Genomic DNA, 15,800 nt, shown 5'->3' with positions numbered 1-15,800 from the left:
ATAGATCTTGGGTGCCTTTGTTTAAAGACTACACTCTCCTGCGGCTTATTTAGGATACTTAAAATATTACTTGTTCCCTCACAGCAAGGTCTCCTCCTGACAGGCAAGATTGTTTTTCTATTATGAGCAATTATAAATGTACACCCCTAAAAAGTCTCAATTTGAGGGGCATCATCTATTTCAGATAGTAAATCACAGCAACATCTCCATCCCTTGGGCAACCAAAATGCACAACTTAGATATATGAGCTCTCACTCTGAACTCTCCATACCTGAAGAAAAATGGGATGCTCCTCTTTCTCCCTGGGGCAATTAGGGAAAAAAAACCCTGGCACCTTTGTTGGAGTAATTTATACTGGTTTCAGTTCCTTTTTTTTTTTTGCAGTACGCGGGCCTCTCACTGTTGTGGCCTCTCCCGTTGAGGAGCACAGGCTCCGGACGCGCAGGCTCAGCGGCCATGGCTCACGGGCCAAGGCGTTCCGCGGCATGTGGGATCCTCCCGGACCGGGGCACGAACCCGTGTCCCCTGCATCGGCAGGCGGACTCTCAACCACTGCGCCACCAGGGAAGCCCCCCCCCCCCCTTTTTTCTAAACCGTAGATATAGAGCTTCCATCTTTATAATCCAACTTGGAAAGCTATCTCAGGGAGTCCCACTCTGAGGTTGTCTGTCACTCCAGCTATGCATTTTAGAGCTCCCCTCACCCTTCCCATCTCAACCCCTCTGTGTCTGACAAAGATTCTTTTATGTCCCTCCTCTACACACTCCTGACAGTTACATTCCCTGCTCACAGCCAGAAACTAAATGGTCATCTTTGTGGCTCTCGTCAACAAAGAGAACCCCAGGCAAATTTTCATCCCTGCTTCCTTCTAATTTTTCTATAACTAATACTACCCATCAAAGCTCTGTGCCAGCCTTTGCTTTAATGAAACGGCTGTACCTCTGTATTAACGAAAACATGGATCTCTGTGATGCTGGAGCATTGGGTCTGCTTTATAATAACACTAACAACTGGTATTTGGTAGGCGCTATCCCAAGTATTTCATATACAGTATACCTCACTGAATCTTCATGAAAAATTTGCAGGTGGGCACCATCTATTATTAGTCTTATTTTACAAAACTGAAATTCATAAAAGTCACACAGCAGTAATTGCTAGAGTTGGAATTCAGATGAAGGTCAATTTGACACCAAAGCCATGCTCTTACGCCTTAAACTATATTTTGCCCATGGATTAACCTTCAGGAGAACAAGGACAATTTCTCTTTTAAATTCCTTTTAGTTGCAAAGAACCTATAATCCTATAAAATGAGGCACAGATTACCTCATTTTGGGTGTATGAGCCTAAGTGATCAGCATTAAAAAAAAGCAGTGGCATCTCAAAGTGACTGATTTTCTCTGTATATAGTTAATTATTTTTATTTTTTATGCTTGGTGTTTTTCATATTCCCACCTTGAGCACTCAAGCTTCCGGAAGAATCCTGATGCTGCTCTGCTGGCTGTTGACTGGGAGGAACAATCGGTGGGCTCAGCATATTTAACCAGTCCCTAAAAAGAAAAGAAGAAAATAAATGAACCACATGTTTGTAATTCCATATATAGATTTTACCTTTCTCCTGGATTTTTAACTCCCTGGGGCTTCCACAAAAAACCATTTTTCCCTTCTTCATATTTCAGAAAATAAGATGTCCAGAAATTAATATTCCGTTTTATAAATCTGTAAATACATAGTTGATTACTTAACTAACTAGCTGTTCAATAAATACACCAACTAAATGATGATGACTGTTCCTCTCAAAAGTTTATTACTGTTGATCGTCAACTATAGCACAGCTCCTCTCACCTAAGAAAATTATTTCAACAACTAAGAAGAAATGCAGCAGAGACAAAGCTCCTTAGGACCTTTGGATAAGAAAACCTGACAAAGTTACATGTCATGGATGACAAGAGTCCATTTGGTGATTCAAAAGAGAAGTTAGTCTTGGAGCTGTCATGGACCAGCCATGATGGTGGGAGCTGGTATGCATTCACTTGGGGCTTTAGGGCAGGGGAGGACAAAAGAAGGAAGAGTGAGGGCCTTTGGGCCCTTGAGTGGCTCGATACTTCAGTTCTCCCAGTATGAATGGGGGCAAAGCCACTTCAGAAAGCACCTCCTACATTCCCTGTCCCTCTGCCTCCAACTTCCAACCTCATTCCCAGTCTCTTTACTTTCCCTCTTTCCATTCTTTTCCTGTCTCTCTGCTCCCTCTAGCAGATACCTGGGTGGGTGTGCTATAAGTCAGTGACATCCTGAAGGCATGAGTCACTGTGTGTTCTACTTCAACCCTTTCTCATCTGTAAACTTGCTATTGAGCTTCTTCATGGGAACAGAGCAGGAAGGGGAATGTGAAGGATTTTCCAAAGCGAATTATATTTCTTGCATTGATATAAGCAGCCTGTGTCATTGATCTTATTCTTCTCAACAGGAACATGTCCTCATGACCAAAAAATTTCTCTCTAAATTTCTGCATTTCCTGCTGTCTTTATCTACAATGGGAGACAGTCCCGACCAGTAACTAAGAGCACTGGCTCTCCAGGCCAATCCTGGCACCATGTTTCTGAAATGTGAGAACTTAGCCAAGTCACTTATAACATCACTAAGCCTTATGTATAAAAAGGAGATAATAATAGTTACTCCAGAGTTTTGTCGTTAAGATGAAATGAAAAAAATGGATGAGAAATGTTTGGTATGGATCTGGGTACAGAGCTGCTGTCAAAAAATGTCAGCTATGACCACTATCATCTTCATTATCAGTGAAGATCATAGTATGGCTGTATCCACAATGACAAACCAAGGTAGGAAGTGGATTCTGCTGGAATTAAACCAGCCAAGGATTGTAGAATGATTTCAAGTCTATACAATAGAAGTTTTCTTTGCAAGCCATTTACTCTTCTTGTATAAAAAGGATCTTAATGTAAAAATTATCCAATTCCTATTTGTATTATTTTAAGATACTTTCACTCACTGCTCACCTTAGCTATCACTAGATTATGGTTCGTAAAATAAGCAAGGTGAACTTGCTGTGTAATTGAATTTCATAATAACACATCAAGGACATCAGAAAGGATTTGTCACAGACTTCCAAGCTAATGGGGCATTTTCTGTTAAGCACCTTTTACTTAGTCCATTTAATTATAGCAGACCAAAAAATTCCTACATTATAGAAAATTACAAGGTCACATACAAATTACTAGCCCAGTGGCTTCATTACTCGGCAAGAGAGATGGAGAGCAAAGATGAACAGGAGAAAAATAATGTTATCATATGATGACACCCCAGCGACAAATTAGAAACTCCAAACGATGGCAGTAGTAGCATCTACCGTGGTCCATGGACATGCAGGAAAAAGCAGATGTTATAAAAGGCAAGACATTACTTCTTAGGCCAATGATTTGGTTAATGTTTTTCTTGTCAGCAGTAGCTATGGAAAGTACAGAGTTTTTCTTTTTGTGATTTTTGTTTGTTTTAAAGTAATTTCAGATTTATAGAAAAGTTTCAAGAGTACAAAGAACTCCTATATATCCTTCACCTAGATTCTCCAATTTAAACATTTTATCACATTTGCTATCTATCTATCTATCTATCATCTATCTATCAAGGGTTGGTAAACTATGGCCATGGGCCAAGTCTGGCCCACTGCCTGTTTTTGTAAGGCCTGCAAACCAAAAATAGTTTTTATATATTTTAATGGTTGAAAACAATTAAAATAGCAATGTTTCATGACACATGAAAGTTATATATAATTCACATTTCAGTGTCCATAAATAAAGTTTTATTGGAATACAGCCACGTGTTCACCTTTTCACATATTGTCTATGACAGCTTTTGTGCTATGATGACAGAGATAAATATTTGTGATCTGGCCTTTTACAGAAATGTTTGTCGGCCCCTGGTCTATAACCATGAGGTCATATTGCTTCCTCTAATACTAATATAATACCACAGAGTCATTTTCATCTTTCCTTTTTCCTTTCTGACACTGAGGAACCTGGCTCCCATTAGCCTCAGTATATTTACTTACTTTCTGAAGTACAGAACACGCCAAAAGTGGTGTCAAACAAAACTAAGCAAACAAAACAAAGCAACCAATAAAACACCCCAAACCTACTCTCTAGGATTCTCTGTTTATGGTTCTTTTTTTCATTAGTTAAAATACCATGTTCAAAATTTACTTAGGCTAGTTCATTTTCCTACCTCTTCAGTGAGGTTATATTCTTAATTTGAAATATAGTTAGCATCATTTGCTTCTTTTTGCATTAAGTTTTTCTCCCCATTCTTGATTTTTATTACTTTTGTTGTTTTGAGTAGGTAAAATATTAACAGTTCAAAAGTCAAACTTTCACAGAAAAGCATATTCAGTAAGAGTTAGATTTCCTTCATCCCTTCCAGTCTGTTTCCACCCCCTCATCATTTCAACGCCATCTCCACCCACTCCTCCAGAGGTAATTCATTTCATTAGTTCTTGTGCCTCTGTTTCTTTTTGCAAAAATTCAACAGATACACGTCTATTTTTTTCATTCCTCTTCTTTCTAATGTAAAAGGTAGTATACTGTAATTACTCTTTTGCACTTTTGTTTTTTCAACTTAAAATATATCCAGGACATCACTCATACCGGTTCATAGAGAGCTTCCTTATTCTTTTTTTTTTTTTTTTTTATTAACAGCTGTATAGTACTCCGCAGTGTGGCAAACATTTATTTCACCATTGTCCTATGTTCGGGCAAGTTTTAAATATTTTGTGATTATTGCAATTAATGCTACCATGAATAACTTTGGGCATATCTATTTTTGTATATGTGGAGATATACCTTCAAGATAAATTCTTGGAAGTGGGATTCCTGGAATAAAAGGTAAATGCACACTTGGTTTTGTTAGATACTGACAAATTGTTTTCACAAGGGTTGTACCCATCAGCATTCCCACCAGCAATGTCTGAGAGTGCTGGTTTGTCTACAGACATGTCACAGTATTATGTTGTCAAGTTTTTAATGCTTTCCAATCCAAGAGATAATAACTGATAACTTAAAGTAGTTTTGATTTCCATTTATTTGCATTTCTTCTCATCATGAACATTATGAGTAGAGTTGACTCTCCATATGTTTAAGGCTATTTAATATATATGTGTATATATGTGTATGCATGTGTGTATTTTATATCTATATCTTTTTTTTCCTGTCTGTTCATGTCTTTTGCTCTTCCTCCATCAGGTCTTTTTTTTTGGTCTCTTTTCCTCATTTTGTCATCTGTGTTTGCTTATGATATTTTTTGCCATGCAACAGGTTTTTAATTTTTCTGTAGTCATATGCATCAATCTTTTCTTTTATTGCCTCTGTATTTATTTATTTATATTTCTAAATAAATTTATTTATTTATCTATTTACTTTTGGGTCTTTGTTGCTGTGTGCAGGCTCTTCTCCAGTTGCGGCGAGTGGGGGCTACCCTTTGTTGTGTTGTGCAGGCTTCTCATTGTGGTGGCTTTTCTTCTTGCTGAGCACAGGCTCTAGGTGTGCGGGCTTCAGCAGTTGTGGCACGCAGGCTCAGTAGTTGTGGCTTGCGGGCTCTAGAGTACAGGCTCAGTAGTTGTGGCACACGGGCTTAGCTGCTCTGTGACACGTGGGATCTTCCCGGACCAGGGATCGAACCCGTGTCCCCTGCATTGGCAGGTGGATTCTTAACCACTGCGCCACCGGGGAAGTCCCTGCCTCTGTATTTCAAATCAGAGTTAGGAAGTTCCTCCCTACAACCAGGTTCTATAGAAATTCACCCTTTTTTTCTTCCAGTTACTTGCATGGTTTCATTTTTCACATTTAGATTTCTGATCCATTTGGAGTTTATTCCGGTATATGTTGTGAGTTTACTCTGGTGTAAGGTGCATCTAATTTTATCTTGTAAAAATGACTACAGATTCCATATATGTGTGTTAGCATACAGTATTTGTTTTTCTCTTTCTGACTTACTTCACTCTGTATGACAGACTCTAGGTCCATCCACCTCATTACAAATAACTCAATTTCGTTCTTTTTTATGGCTAATATTCCATGGTCTAAAAAACCAGTACTGATGAACCTAATGGCAGGGCAGGAATAAAGATGCAGATGTAGAGAACGGACTTGAGGACATGGGGCGGAGAAGGGGAAGCTGGGACGAAGTGAGAGAGGAGCATGGACATATATACACTACTAAATGTAAAATGGATGGCTAGTGGGAAGCTGCTGCATAGCACAGGGAGATAAGCTCGGTGCTTTGTGACCACCTAGAGGGGTGGGATAGGGAGGATGGGAGGGAGGCTCAAGAGGGAGGGGATATGGGGATATATGTATACATATAGCTGATTCACTTTGTTGTACATCAGAAACTAATACAACATTGTAAAGCAATTATACTCCAATAAAGATATAAAAAATGACTGCAGAATTCTCTTGAAAAATGATGTTAAGATTTAGAAGATTTTATTCAATTAAGAAACTTTAATCAAAACAACTCATTTGTTTTGGCTTTTTATTAAGTAAGCATTAACAAAGTATATTTTGAAATAAAGGGTTTCCATGTTAACTGTAAAATATGGAAGATATTTGGCTAAACAAAGTCAACCAGTAGGTTTTCTTGCAAGACCTTTGAGAGCCTTTAACAGACTGTGAATCTCCTGAGAGGAGCGTAGAATATGTAGACTGCCCACCTTTTTGCATCTGGAACTGTTCCATCTTTTGGGATCATGAGTCCACAGACCATACCATACCTTGAGACACTTCAGGTTATAACATTTTCCCACCCTGGTGACATTGTTTTTAAGTATTTTTAAAATTTATTTTATTTTTATTGAAATATATTTGATTTATAATATTGTGTTAGTTTCAGGTGTACAGCAGAGTGATTCAGTTATATATATAATATATATATATATATTTTCAGATTGTTTTCCATTATAGGTTATTACAAGATACTGAATGTACAGTTCCCTGTGGTATACAGGAAGACCTTATGTTTATTTTATGTATAGTAGGTTGTATACATATACTTCTAATTTATCCCTCTCCCCTTACCTCTCCCCTTTGGTAAGTTTGTTTTCTGTGTCTGTGAGTCTGTTTCTGTTTTGTATATAGATTTATTTGTATTATTTTTTAGATTCCACATATAAGTGATAACATATAACATTCCTCTTTCTCTTGTTTTGTTTTTATTTTACTTCATATATATTTAATAATTTCATTTTTTCAAGAGCGGTCTGTTTTTTTTTGTGACTTGTTAATAAGCCAGAAATGTATAGTCTAGCACCTGTACCTTACATGTTTACATTTTTACATGTGCTATTTAATGCTAAGCCATGTTTTGACCCCCATGCCTTCCCAGGCCGCAAACATCTAGGGACGGGGGATCAGGCTCACTCACACATGTCAAGCCCTAGCTCAGCTGTGAGCCACTTCCTTGGCCTGCTTCTCACCCAGGCTGCCTGTGCTCTGGAACCTGCTCTTGCTCTTCGTTCTCCCATTTGCATATTTGCCCTGCCGTTTGCACTTGTTACTCTATTTTGTTTGGTTTCCTCAGCTCTGACTACAATGCTTTTCTCTCTACCTGTAATGAAAACCTCCAGCTCCTCTGTTGGAGAAGCATCCTGTTCAGTCAGGCTTGCTCTCCGAGCATGCTCAGGGGCTGCTTCCTCCTCCTTTCTCTCGTGGACCCAGGCAGGCCTCCCACCCCTGCCCCTCCTCTTGGAACTGAAGAGAAAGGACTTGCAGGCACACCTATACATGCTGAGCTCTGTCAGCAGAAGGTGTGTTTTATTTAAGAGTCAAGACAATGGGTTCACTTCAAATACCACATAAAAAATATAATGTAGATGAAAGATAAATACCATCTTGTGAATCCCCACAGTGGACAAATTCATCTAACGTTAAAATCCTGCCCCCCGCAAATACCATGCTCTTTCCATTCAACTTGCATGTTAAGAGTTTTGAAGGCAGGCAGTGAGCTTCAACTGAATCAGAGCTGACTCAGATATTTTTACAACTGAGGATAATGTTCTCACTTAAGATAGACTATGGTTTCAGTTCCTTCATTTAAAAACAAGATTTTGCTTACAAGAGAATTTTACACACATTTATTTCATTAACGTGCTTCCTATAAATACATCATATATGTACACACACATACACACATATATACAAATACATGCATGATATGAGAGCAACAGTTAGCTTGATCATCTGTCTACATATACAGTAATCATTTACTGAACTGCTGTGTGTCAGACCCTAGGGAATCAGAGAGCTCATCGTCAGATGGAAGAAGCATTCTAGCTAACAGAAAACGACATGGGCCGCTGTGGGCTGATCAGCTTATTTGTGTGTTCCCTAAAGGAATTCCCTTGTAAGGAAACTGCCTACAATCTTGTATACATTTAAATATTTATTTGGGTGAGTAATTATTTGAGAAATCTAAAACATGACAACAATTATTACATAGCTCTCATTTACAGCACTGAGCTACCTGCTATCATAAGGGCTGGGTTAGAGGAGCTAGCCCAGTGTGAAATACTTACACAGGAGATCTTCTATTAGGAATTTAGAAACTTGCAGCAATTTCTATACGATACTTATTGATATTTATCATTTGGTACCAGTGTAAATTTCTTATTCACTGAAAGCAGTCTGGGTTTTAAACATCTTCTAGGGCCAGGGAACAGACTGGGGAGAGGACTAGGAAATAGCTCACTTCGGGGAGAATTCATAGATTCTTTTTAAAACCTGGTGAAAACTGTTTTCCCAGAAAAATGACCAAGAATACCAAATTTTCTTTCAATTTTAGGAGGTCGGAGATCATCTGAAGCCCATTCGTGCACTTCTGGAACCTGAATAAGAACTTCTGCATCTTGGAATATCACGGAGGTGTTTTTGTAGTGTAAAATCCATGGTTCTTTGTAAAGGCCCAGACAGTAAACATGTTAGGCTTTACAAGCCACAGGCCTCTGCTGCAACTATTCAGCTCTGCTGCTGTAGTGTGAAGGCAGACATAAATGATAAGTAAACAAGTGGCGTGGCTGTGTTCCAATAAAATCTTATTTACAAAAGAAAAAAAAAATTCTGCAATGGGCAGAATTTGGCCCGTGGCTGTAGGGGAATGACCCCTGTCTTAGAGGAAGGAACTGTGAAGTGGAACATTCTCAAGGCTCTTATGAGAATTCCTGTCAATTTTCCTCTGAAATGCCTTATGAATTTACCTTTCTCACCATCTCTACATCCACCACCAAAGTCCAAGCAACTACCTTGCCTCCTGTTATCTGCAGTGAAAGCTCTGAATTGATCCCCTTAGAGTCATTCATTCTGGCTTCACTTCTCTGTTCTTCACACTATGGCCAAAATGCTAATCTGATTATGTCAACCTCTTTTTCAAACTCTTTAATATCACTGGGAAGCTACAGTATTTGGGAGAAAGACCAGAATTATTACCTTGGCCTTGGAGGCTCTGCATAGCCTCGTCTCTATGTGTTTTTCCGACTTCATCTTGCATTGTTCTCCCTCTCACTCACCATGCTCCAGCCACACTGCGCTTCTCTTGATTCCTGGAAATATGCCATGCTCCCTGCCATCATGGGACTTTTGCCCAGGCTGTGCCCCCTTGTCTAGACCATGTTCTTCTCCCCTGCTCCTACCCACCCACCCCTTATCCTGGTAAAATCATATCCAACCTTCACATTGGCTCAAGCATCACACTCTTGAGAAGTCCTCCTGGACGCTCGCTCTCTAATCTAGCTGAGTTCCTTTGTTACTTCTTCTAATAGAGCAACTGCGATCTTCCCTTTAAGAGCTCTTATTTGAGTTCATAATTACATCCTCATTTGTTTGATCATTCAGTGAACGAAGTCTCCCCCACTTGACTACCCAGCACCTAGCAGAGTGCCTGGCACAGAAATACGCACTTCCTCAATATTTACTGAATGCATGACTGTTGAGTCTCTTTGTTAGTCCAGAATACTGAGCGCCACTCAGAGTTGAATGTTTCCGTGACAATAAATAATGCTGCTGTTGCAACCCACTCTTGCATTTTGCCTCTATCTTATTCTTTCTCTACCTGCTAGGAACATGCTATTGTCTTCTTATCATGTGCTTGGTACACACACAATTTGGGGTCAACCTGGGGACACACACTTGCCTCTTTATAGCCAAGACAGAAAAATTTTAATTTTCTGCCTCAGAAAATAGCATGCTGGTTCAGAAATATGTTTACTAGGATGAAAAACTAAGAAAATGTATGTTTCTATTTTTTTGAAATTTAAACATAAGAGCTCTCAATAGCTTTTCTTCATAGGATTCGTCTCTCATTTGAAGCAGGAAGCTCAAGCAATAAGTTGGAAACACAAACAGTATGTTGGGAACTCTTTTGCATGTGTCTTAGTATGGACTGGAGCAAGTATTAAGATGTTACTGTTTACTTTTGGTTCGTTTCCTGCAGGAGCTCTCTAACCAGATTCTCAGTGTTCTGGTTCTGAAGGCCTTCTCCAACACTCCCAACAAGTGTTTACCTAGTCCATACTTGATTACCATCAGTGACTGTGTACTTACTACTTTCAAAGACCATATTTCATCTTCCAATAGCTTTGACTATTAGAAAGTTTTTCCTCATGTTGAGGAAAAAAATTTCCTTTTCATTCTCACCTGTTTCTCCTACTGTTACCCCTTGGGGCTTTGAAGGAACAATTCGAATCTCTCTCCAAGATGCAGTAGGAGAGAGGTAAGGAACTGTCTGTCCAGAGCTCCTTCCTCTCCCTTCTCCTTGGAACAGCTCCCTCTGACCACACGACTCTGGGAATGATCATGTTCCTACATGAGCCCAGAGCCTCAGCTGACTGGCCCGTGGGTAGACAACTGACCTAATCTGGGCTAATCACTGTGCTTCCCTACAACTTCTGAAACTGGATCTGAAGAAGAAAGATAGTCCCACAATGAAGATGGAAGCCAAAAGAAGTGAAACTCAGATGCCACTGGTGACCACATGTCCTGTCACATGGTAGAAGCCAGTCTTAAGAGAGAATGGGGAAGCTTAAAGTCTGGGTTCTGGGAATAAAACAGTATTGGTACCAATGAATGAACTGGGAAATTAGGGAGATGTTATAGGAGTTTGGTTTAGCACATGAAGAACCTGAGGTCTTGGTTGTTTCTCTGTGTGAAGATGTGTTAGAAATATTTAGGATCCATTACCAGGTCCCAGTCTTAGCTCTTGAATATGCTGACATTGCTCCATACCCATTTGCCACCATTCTAATCTATGCTTTTAGAATATCTCCCTTGTTTTTCTCCCAGCCAACCTGGACTCCCTTGAATCCAGAGTGAGCTTTTCAAAATTTGCTCTTAGGGCAAAATCCCAAATTCTGCATTGGCTTAAAGCTTTGCATAGTTTGATCCTTACCATCTTTACAGCACAGTTTTGTGCCTTTCCCTCACTGTCACTGCCACTCTACCCCCAGGCTTCAGATGGAGAGCCACATCCTTAGCCTGTTTTCCCATAATGGCCTAATACTATAGACTGAATGTTTATATCACCTCCCCTGTAAATTCGTATGATGAAATCTAACTCCCGATATGATGGTGTCTGGAGGCAGGGCCTTTGGGAGGTGCTTAGGTCATGAGGGTGGAGATCTAATGAATGGGATTAGTGCCTTTATACAAGAGACCCCAGAGAGCTCCCTTGCCTCTTCTCCCATATGAGATCGCAGTGAGACGATAGCTGTCTATGAACCAGGAAGAGGGCTCTCACAAGACACCAAATCTGCCAGGACTTTGATCTTGGACACCTCAGCCTCCAGAACTGTGAGAAATAAATTTCTGTTATTCATAACCCACCTAGTCTATGGTATACAGTTATAGCATCCTAAATGGACTAAGACACCTAGTTTACTTTCTCCATCTTTCAGCTCAGATTTTACTTCAGAGAAGCCTTTCCTGAGTTCTAAGTCTACTGCAAGTTTAATATCAGTCAGTGTTCCAGCAGAAAACACTTGGCACACTCCAATTAGGATGATTTGAGGAGGGTTTAAGAAAGGGCTTCTTACAAAGGTAAGGACGGGTATAGGAGAACCACACGGGACATTATAGAATCCTAGGGATTTTGCCATCCCCCCACCCTCAGCCTTAAGGGACAAGGGAGGAACAGTGACCAGAATCTAGAAAGAGAGAGGGCCTCCTTAAGAGGAGCTGTGCCCAGACTGTAAGTTCCCTAAGGCAGGCAATCATGTCTGTCTTCTTCACCTTGGGCTTGACACAGATACTCAGTAAATGTTTGTTGAATGAATGAATGGATACTTGTAGGAAGGCCAGAGCTATAAGAGAAAGATATACAGGTGAGAGTGAAAAGACTGGAACGTGGATCAGTTCTCTGAGGATGACCTGCTAGAGAGGAGGTCAGGAGAACATGCTCTGAGAGTAGTGGGAGGAATAAGAGGAGTCAGAAAAGGCCGCTAGTTGAGAATGTTATGAGAATTATTCTCAGACATTTCTTCTTTTCCCTTCATAAAAGTACTCTCAGAGGATGTCTACGTTATGCTGACATCTGGAATAGGATCGTGTCTCTTCCGTAGCAAAGGTTGGGAAACACATTATGTAAACAAGTACTGTGTTTTTATCTCACATAAATCCACGTTTATTTAGAGACACGTAGCCAACAGTCATACAAAAGGAAAATCATATTCTTTCTTTCTTCTGGCCTCTACGAAATCACCCCTCCTGCCCATGGCTTTGCAAGTAAACCCGTAAAACAGAGAGGACACTTCTCTCTCCAAGGGCTCAATGCTAAAAGAAATCACAAAAATCATTAACTTCTTTTACTCTACTAAATATTCTTTATACATTGTCTGCAGAACTGAATATTTTTCCTGTTTGGCAGTATTTTCCCTTAGGTTAAGAAAATATTAATGACATACCACCTTGAGATTATTTTACATACATTGACTCATTAGATACAGCAGATAATTTAACTCTGGAGGCACAAATCCAGGCATCAGCCATCAAATCCGACTATAACATGTGAACAGCTAATATCCCATCTACTTGAAACAACATGGAAAAAGGCTTCTCTACACTGTTGTCAGCTTAGCTGCTTTATAATTTTACATTGAATATATGTTTATTGAGCCCCTGCAGTGTTGCAGACTTTGTGCTGTGTACTGAGGAGTAAGACGTGATTCCTATCCTTGAGGAATTCAGTCTCCTAGAGACAGACTGTTAGATGAACACTTATAAGAGAGTGAAGCAAGTATTGTTAAATAGAGGTAAGCCCAGGGGACCTTTTACTGTTAGGAGAAGGGCTGTGGCAAGGCTTTTTACGTTTAGCAAAAGTGATGACAGGATTCCTCCTGAAGGATGAGAATGAGGCCACAAGACAGAGAAAAGACAGAAGGATATTCTAAAAGGGACAAACAGCATGCACCACAGCAGAAAAATGTAAAGAGCTTGAGGTCCCTCTAGCAGTGTGAAGTGATGGGCACTGGGTGTTTATATATGTGTGGAATGAAGACATACTAACAATTACTGAAGAAGGCAGTGGTCTTATATGGCAAGCTAAGCAGTTCCTACTTTATTCTGAAGGTGCGGTGGATCTATTGAAGGATTTTAAGCCAGAAGAATCTTGGATTTGCATTTTAGAAACATCAAAGTGGCATCTGTGTGGAGAATGGATGGGTGGGGAATAAGAGAGGGGCCACAAAAATCAGGAGTTTGTTGTTGTATAATCTAGGCAAGAAATAATGATTTTTATTTTGGAAATTTAGTCCACATGTGTATGAAAATACATATGAGGAACACAGAACCTGCCCCTTGAAAAAATTCATCTCCCATTGTATCAAATTAAGGTTGTAATATACAGCAGTCTCCTAAGAATACATCTTGTGTTTGTCATCCTGTGAGAGTGAAGGTCTCTAGAGATGGCAGTATACCTCAAGGATCTTACACTCCAGCAAGTAATATTTTAGATTCTTTCTGTGTGTCCCATATATTATATAAGTTAAATTCGAATAGTTTTTGAGTATCCATGTGCCCAACAGTGTATCAGATATACAAAGGTACTCAACAAATACAAGATATGGTCCCAGGAAAGTAGCCAAAGATATGAACAGGCAGGTCAGAAGAAAAGACATATAAATGCGTCCTGCCTCCTCCAGATATGGGAAGATATTTGACCGTGTATATAATTATAGAAATGCAAATTAAAATAATGAGATATTGTTGACACACAGCAAATTGGCAAAAGCTCTAAAGTTTGATGATACTCAGTGTGGGCTGCAGGAATGTAAATTAGTGAACAATTTGGTAATATCTATCAAAATTACCTTTGACCATGTAATCTCATTGTTAGAAACTTACTGTAAACACATACTTGCCCAAGCTCATAAAGATATGTGCATAAGGATATTTACTACAGCATTGTCCACAGTAACAAAAAGCTGGAAACCACCGAAATACCCGTCAGCAGAGAACTAACTGAATAAATTATGGTACATCCAAACAATGAAATAATATCCAGCAGTTAATGAAGAATGTGTTGATCGTCATGTGCAAATTCAGCAAGAGGTCCAAAAATCTATCCAGGAAAAACCCCAAAATCAAGTTGTAGAACAGCATAGAGTCTCACCTCATTTATGTTGAAAAAATACATAAACAAAACACGTTTTCTTGTATGTGCATAGAAAGTTTCTGAAGGATGCACAAGAAACTGTTAACCTGGGAGTAGGGATGTGAAGTTGAGGGTGGAAGAGTAAGACCTGTTTTTCAGATCTATTTTTCTCGTTGAATTTTTCTCACTCTGGTTGAATTTTTTTTTAAACTACTTTCTTTTTAAAAGGCAGATTCTTGCTCTTCAAGAGCTTCCAATTTGATGGCATCTATAAGAAAACTTTTCTTAAACATGGCTTAAAAATATCTATAAAAAAGTGCTTTACATGACAAGTGCTTATTGTAAACAGGAGTATTGACTGGTCCCTCAACCAATGGAGGAGGAGGGAGGAAAATGGGGTGCCTTCCTTAATGCCAACACACACCATCTGAGCTGATCCTAGCAGCCTTCTCCATTGGAAATATCAACTTCAGCGATGAAAGCAGAACATTTTGGGTCTTTATAAATGTTGGTAAAGTTCCAGGAAATTGTCAAGATTTCATTTGCATAAACAACAGCTGCCTTATCTAATGCTATAGATATGACTAAAAAAATAGGTGGTGGCTTATTATTTTTAACACATCATACACAAGCCCGATTATTAAAACAAAATGGTTCCTGAACTGAAATTTGCAACGTCAGGTCTGACAATTCAGTGATATAACTTGACAAAGAATGGTTACAATGGGAAAGATGAAAGATGCTCTACCATAGAGGGGAGGCCCGGTTAAAAGCTCAGCGGGAACACACAGCCTTTTCTCATTCTAGATGTATTCATGGGAGTGTGTGAAAAGAAGTTTAATATTATGTTTTAATCAGCTTTTCAAAGGGTCTCTTTTCTTTTTTTTTTAGTTGCTGGAAGATAAAAGGTCTCAGTGTCATGGAAAACTAAGCAGTGACTCACTTATCCTTTACCTTTCATTGGAGGGATAATACTTTTGGGGTGAAAATTCTCAAGGAAGTCAACTTATCTCCTCAAAACAGAAAAAACTAATCAAGCATTGTCTGATTAATTAGAGACACTTGAAAAAAAATGCTATCAAGGCCTACAGCTGTAATCAACTTAATCAACATGCAGAGAGCCAATCTGGCTTTCTTGATTAACAAAGCTGAATGTTAAACAG

General features: G+C 39.3%; 1 protein-coding gene across 3 annotated transcripts in view; it reads right to left on the bottom strand.

Annotated features, from left to right (window-relative positions):
* CFAP20DC (CFAP20 domain containing) overlaps positions 1–15,800 on the bottom strand; it is a 265,217-nt gene that overhangs the window by 11,588 nt on the left and 237,829 nt on the right. For all 3 annotated transcript variants that reach the window (XM_032650317.1, XM_032650318.1, XM_032650319.1), the window contains one exon: positions 1,453–1,547. In XM_032650317.1, coding sequence (XP_032506208.1) covers positions 1,453–1,547 — 95 coding nt within the window. The remainder of the gene's footprint in view (positions 1–1,452; positions 1,548–15,800) is intronic.

The sequence above is a fragment of the Phocoena sinus genome, chromosome 11 (assembly GCF_008692025.1).
Source record: "Phocoena sinus isolate mPhoSin1 chromosome 11, mPhoSin1.pri, whole genome shotgun sequence".
NCBI lineage: Eukaryota > Metazoa > Chordata > Mammalia > Artiodactyla > Phocoenidae > Phocoena > Phocoena sinus.
The sequence above is the reverse complement of the archived record's forward strand: the minus strand, read 5'-3'. Positions and strand labels throughout refer to the sequence as shown.